Here is a 6,693-nt window from a genome sequence, read left to right on the forward strand (position 1 = left end):
TAACTTTTAAAGGTGCACTCAGTCATTTTTTCCACATTAAAAATGTTTACTCCAAAATAAATTAATTTTAATTTTGAAACATACGTATAAAATCATGACTGCTCACCCAAACCTCTCCATTCTGCTGCCCTCATTACTTTGTTCATTTTGTCCTGTCCTTTTCAGCTGCCCAATATTCTCTAAATCTTGTTTACACTTGGTATTAAGATCTGTGACACATCCTTGTTTACATCTGGTTGTAATATGCATTTAAAATGGGGTCAATGCTTTTATGGCTGCATACTATGTCAGTGTGTTACTGCATTTTGATAAAGCACAAAACAGAAAACGTGTGCAAAAATCGGCACACCGCTTCACCCAATTATACTTAATACATAATTTTGATAACAAATCTGATGTTTCGTGCAAAATGCTCAGTTATTTAGTGGTGTTCCTGAATTAAAGGGATAGTTCCCCAAAAATGACAATTATCTAATGTCATCCATCTTGTTATTGGACACATTCACTCTTGTATTAAATGAATTATGGCTGATTGTAAATAGTGAATTTCTACAATGACATCTGTAACTGAAAACTAGTGATTTTGAATGATGCCACAAGTCCAAGATGACACAAACAAAAGGATTCTGAGTTCACCTTAAAGAGGAGCAAAAAATATCAGAGAAAAATCAAGTAATTTTGTTAATGAATCAAAGATTGCATTGTTTTAAAGGATAATCTTCTATACAAGATAATAAAATATTTTTTTCTTTCTTTTTTCTCCTGCAGTTTTTAATTACATTTATGCATTTCCAAATTATTCCAAAATTCTAAACTATATGAAATATTTAAGTCTCAACATTAAATCTTTAAACATTCTGATATATTCTAAATACTTACACAAGATATCGCATGCCAGAGGAATGTAGGAAGTACATTTTGTTCAGCTTTATGACACACCTGCTCTGAGGGCGTCACAGTCACTGTACACATAATTAGAATCTCAAAGGAGTGCAAAGGCTAAATAAATCATTCCATCTTGAGTTGGGGAAAATCCCGCGAGAAGTGCTTAAATTTGAGGAAATTCACAGTGAAAAACAGAATCTCTTTGAACATTCTCTGTGGATTATCTCTCCCTCTCTTTTAACAAGACTTTATGAGATACTGGAGTTTTTTGAAAAGTCAAAGATGATCAATGTTAAAATCTGCACTTTGTGCTTCCTCATAATGGGTGCCTTCATCATCGAGACAGAATCAGGTGAGACAAGTGCATTTATTCAGCTTTAGAATAGACATTTTACCGCATTATTCTACTGAAAGCACAAATGATATGTCTGCATATTGCTGTTAATTTGGCACGTGTATTGTCTACTATACTTGGCTGTTGAAATTGAGCAACTGCTTTAAAAATACATTTTTATTGTGACATAAGTATGCTATTTGCATGGACAAGTATCAAATTATGATTATGTTTTTTGCTTAAGGGCTCAATAATAACACTCTAGAAGATCTCCGCTTAATGGGCCACACCAAAGGCTGAATTTAAACCAGCAACCCTTGTGTAAACAACCCAGATTCTCAACTGTTAGGCCACCGCCACTCCTAATATAGCTTAAACTTGTCATAAATATCATTAAGACCTTCCGATGCAGTTATTGTGTATACTGTGGCTCATTGCCATTAATATCAGAGACTATAGTGGAGAGTTTGTCACAGTCTATTGATCTATAGAACGTCTGAATAATCCTTTCCCTCCTATTGCACAGTGAGTTGCTGCCTCAGGTACACTAAACGGCCAATACGTTGTGGAATTCTGATAGGCTACGGCATCCAAGGCATCACTCGCAGCTGTGACATCCCAGCAATTATGTATGTATGTTCTATTCACATCTTTCACGTTTTCCTTACCTCTTCAAACAAGTTAGGAATGTAGTGTACATGTCAAATGCAACTTTCACTCATGAGTCTACAAAAACCTCCATTGAGAGAATGCACAAAGTGTGCAGAACCTTATGCACAGTACAATATATGGGAAACAGTGCTAGTTGCCAACTGTAGTTGCACATGTGAAGTTGTCACAATGGCTATATCTCAGTTACTAAAATGTTTTGAGTGAAAAGTGCAAATGAACAAATGTTTTGTTTTCTCTAGCAGTTGTTTTGTATGTTGGTTTCAAACAACTTATTTAAAACCCTCCTAAATTAGAATATATTTTGTGAATTCTATCCTCCAAACCAAAAGGTTAATATGCATAATTTCATATATCTTTGCTATAGCTGTAAAATAAAAAAGCACACACAATAAATCCACACTAGCATACATTGAGACAAGAGTCGATTATCTACTGAAGCTAGATTTTAACCGATAGGTTTACACAAGGGTATGTCGGCAAGTTGCCATTTACCACATGTGTTGGTTAATGGGCATAAAGTTATATACTGAATTACTTTTTCTGTCAAAACATTGTTTTTAACAGAGATTACATGCAAAAACATGGCAGTATTCAGTAAATATATTATAATATGTCTGTAGTTAATGTGATGAACTACACCTGCTGGAACGAAGGCATAGCAAAAGTGTCAAATTGTTCTGAGAAAACCTCTAGCAGCATGAGTTTGCAGATGCCAGTTATTATTTATATATACATACGCCCACAATAATCAAAACAAGCAAGTGCAACCCCCCACCCCATTTTTGCCTCTGCTATGTGTCCTCTGTCTAAACAAAGAATAAAGCAAAATTCCCTGCCAGTCCTCAAAATCTGTCATCACTAACCTCTTTATTTGCATAAATGGATTTTACTCTCTCTTTTTTCCACTGCATGTAACCTTTTAGACTTCGGCTTTTTCATGAATATATTTGTTTCAGAATTGTTTTACTGCTTATTTTTTATGGAAAACCCTGTCATAGACAGTTTAATGATGTATGGGCTATTGTGACAACTTACCCCATAAAGTGTGACAATGAAGTGTATCTTTTTCCTGGGCCATAGCAGTGAAAATGTGTGTGTGTGTGTGTGTGTGTGTGTGTGTGTGTGTGTGTGTGTGTGTGTGCGTGTATTTATCACTTTGTGGGGACCAAATGTCCCCATAAGGATAGTAAAACCCGAAATGTTTGACCTTGTGGGGACATTTTGTCGGTCCCCATGAGGAAAACAGCTTATAAATCATACTAAATTATGTTTTTTGAAAATGTAAAAATGCAGAAAGTTTTCTGTGAGGGTTAGGTTTAGGGGTAGGGTTAGGTTTAGGGGATAGAATATAAAGTTTGTACAGTATAAAAACCATTATGTCTATGGAAAGTCCCCATAAAACATGGAAACACAACATGTGTGTGTGTGTGTGTGTGTGTGTGTGTGTGTGTGTGTGTGTGTGTAGCGTGTATTTATCACTTTGTGGGGACCAAATGTCCCCATAAGGATAGTAAAACCCGAAATGTTTGACCTTGTGGGGACATTTTGTCGGTCCCCATGAGGAAAACAGCTTATAAATCATACTAAATTATGTTTTTTGAAAATGTAAAAATGCAGAAAGTTTTCTGTGAGGGTTAGGTTTAGAAGGGTTAGGTTTAGGGGATAGAATATAAAGTTTGTACAGTATAAAAACCATTATGTCTATGGAAAGTCCCCATAAAACATGGAAACACAACATGTGTGTGTGTGTGTGTGTGTGTGTGTGTGTGTGTTTGTTTGTTTTGTTAGCTAGTACTTTAAGGTATGTGCCTATTTACAAAAATAAATGTACCTTGAAAAATCTTCACTGGACTAAAAAGTGTGATAACAAGCTCATCTGGTCTCCCCTATAAGATTTTTTTTTATTTTTGTCATTTCATACATTCCATACTTCCATTTCTGTTGTTTAATAGTTTTGATGACTTTACTATAATTTTAAAATGGACAAAATAATAGCAAAAAATGAGTTTGTGTGTTGGGAAATGGGACAATTTAGTTTTGGCCCACCTAAGGCAGACACACGGATAAACAGAGCTGATTTGTAAACATGACCTTAATGTAATAGAGCTAAGGTTACTGATACTGCTGTCTCTCTACTGCTAGACAGAGTTCATTGTATTCTGTCATTACAGCTTTCACACGGAGAAAGGAAAATCAATCTGTGCTGATCCAGCACAACGTTGGACGCAAAACAGAATCATCTGCCTGAAGTATGTGAAAGTAACTTATCAATTATTGACTTGAAGGAATTAATTCTTACCACATTTTGTGCTCTTTAAAAACTTTGATGGAAACACAATGTTCTATTCCCTTAGGATAAAAGCAGAATATGTGAAGACTGGAAGTGGCTGAGAACACAAAAATGAAGCCTGCAAATTATTTTTATATTTTATTTTTATATGATAAACTCTTTAATATTTATCAATAAAGAACAGGCTATTGCAAATTGCAAATAAGAGATTTTTATCCTTATTCTTGCAGAATATTTGCAAGAAAAAACATTTAAAAAGGCATCTCTTTGTGTGCTATATATATTTTTTTACATAATAAAATATTTTACAGTTAATTTTCAGAGAGTTTTTATCAATGTTTTACTACAATTCAGTTCACTGATGTGTACTAATTAAAATATCAAAATATTTAGATCTAGAAAATATTAAATTATAAAAAATGATATAATAAATATGATTGTACTCTGTAAGTTTAAATAAAACGTTTTTTGTAATCTCTCTTGAGGAACTATGGTCAGTGCTGCCCTCTTCTGTTCAAGCTATGACACACAAGCTTGTATTTTTCCCTCTACATAAAATTGAATACCTATTTAATACAATTACATTGATCAATTATTTTTGTTTTCTATTACATTTTGTTAATATGTTTTGTTGTTGTATTTTGTAACAAAGGCCCTTCATTAACAGACTGAATAAAAGATTAAACTAGAGGAAATCTTTAAGAGGGTGTAAATTTGTGCTTAACACAATATTGCCAATTTATGAGCTGTTTTTACAAGTAAGGTCCAGGCTCACAAGTCGATATGAGCGCTTTTAATAAATAATAGAGGAAATAAAATAAAGAGGATTTTATTGTCTAGACATACTTCCTTCTCCCTCTAGTGCTTTATTCATTCTCTAACATTTCACCCAGAGAACAAGAATAGCTCATGGCAGATTTAAATTATTCAATAACACACAAAGTAGCTATATATGAATGCGACTTATTCTCACGAGCAACAGGTATAGCTGCAGTTCACTAAACGCTTGGAGGTGTCATTAATAACAAGGGTTTCTGAATCTTTACTGCACCTTTAAGAATACAAATATAAGCGTAATAACGTTTTTGTGGGTAGCAGCTCATGTGGGAGTGTAGGGTAATGATTTTTTGATAAACTAGCTAAAAAAGCACTAAAGCAAACGGATATGGACAGACAAGTAACACTCATTATGGAAGAGATTAAAGGAAAGGTGAAAGTATATGTTAATAATGAATGGCAAGAAGCATGGAACAGTGAATCTAAGGGCAGACATTTATATAATATTCAGCGACAAGTAGGCAATATTTTAGTTAGAATAGTTTAAAATAACAGGAAGGAAGATTCAGTTATCACTAGCATCCAAATAGGTCATGGGCTGAATCGTTCATTACGTAAAATAGGGAAACAGGTAATAATTGTGGTCAAGCTTTTACATACTTTGTAAATGTTATTACATGCTCTATTATCTCTGCTTGACCACATTTATTACACTGTCCTGTTTCCCTATTTTACATAATGAACGATTTATGGGGGACAAAACATGCAAAAATAATAAATAAATACATTAACAAAAATGTATTAAAGTTATTCCTGAATTTATTTTTGTATGACTTTTTTCCTTTATTTATTATTTTCTCTTTTTATTTATTATTTTGTCTTTTTATTTGTATTCTTTCAAACTTTTTTTATTCTATTTTATTATTATTTATTTATGCATTCATTTATTGTTATATATATTTATTCCCACATTTATTTATTTTTGTATTTATTCTTACATTTCTGTCTCTTGTATGATAATTATGTGGGCGGGTCCTGCTTACCATTGGCTTATTGTAGATTGAAGGGTGTGCTCGATTCCTCTTGACTTGTTTTGATGTGAAGTTAGGTCATAGCCATATTGTGTAAACTATAGCTATTATAAAAACATAAGAGCTTAAGTCAATCCAAGATTTATTGGTTATACTAAAATCACAAAATAAATGGGGAGCTGTTTCTTCAACAAATGCACAAAATGAGCAAGTTTCATAAATGATATGATTTAACCTTATGATTTTCTTTTTTTTTTCTTCTGTGTATATAACAACATATTTTGATGTATGCAAATCCATACTATTGATTTCTGTTGTTGTGATTGTTCATTGTAAATGATACAACCATGCTTCATTTCCCTGATCGTTTATGTATGTATGTATATATAAGTTCTGCAATAAAACAAATAAAATAAAATAAACTATAGCTGACGCTTCACATATATCTAGATAGTTGTGCAACTTGCGAATGAAGTCGATAACCACACATCAAATGACTATGTTGATTTAGAGTAGAGGTGCTTATTGATGTTTTAGGAGAGCTGTAGGCCGGTATGAATGTCGAAGCGCATCCTGGATTGTTAAACTCTCTGCAAAACGTCCCTGCATATTCAAAATCTGTGCGAGTCATAGGGTGCTAAGTTGGGACGTCCATCTGCTTCTGATAAGTTGAGCTCTTAACCAATGATGCACTGGAGCTACGC

At 33.4% G+C, this 6,693-nt stretch overlaps 1 protein-coding gene across 1 annotated transcript; it reads left to right on the forward strand.

Moving 5' to 3' along the window:
* The first annotated feature begins 943 nt into the window (after nucleotides 1-943).
* LOC127635091 (C-C motif chemokine 20-like) lies at nucleotides 944-6,534 on the forward strand. The gene is made up of 4 exons (XM_052114872.1): nucleotides 944-1,237; nucleotides 1,746-1,848; nucleotides 4,063-4,140; nucleotides 4,246-6,534. Exons 1-4 carry the CDS (start codon nucleotides 1,168-1,170, stop codon nucleotides 4,280-4,282), a joined length of 288 nt encoding a protein of 95 aa, XP_051970832.1. The 5' UTR covers nucleotides 944-1,167; the 3' UTR covers nucleotides 4,283-6,534.
* The last annotated feature ends 159 nt before the right edge of the window (nucleotides 6,535-6,693 follow it).

This window comes from Xyrauchen texanus, chromosome 42 (genome assembly GCF_025860055.1).
Source record: "Xyrauchen texanus isolate HMW12.3.18 chromosome 42, RBS_HiC_50CHRs, whole genome shotgun sequence".
Taxonomy (NCBI): domain Eukaryota; kingdom Metazoa; phylum Chordata; class Actinopteri; order Cypriniformes; family Catostomidae; genus Xyrauchen; species Xyrauchen texanus.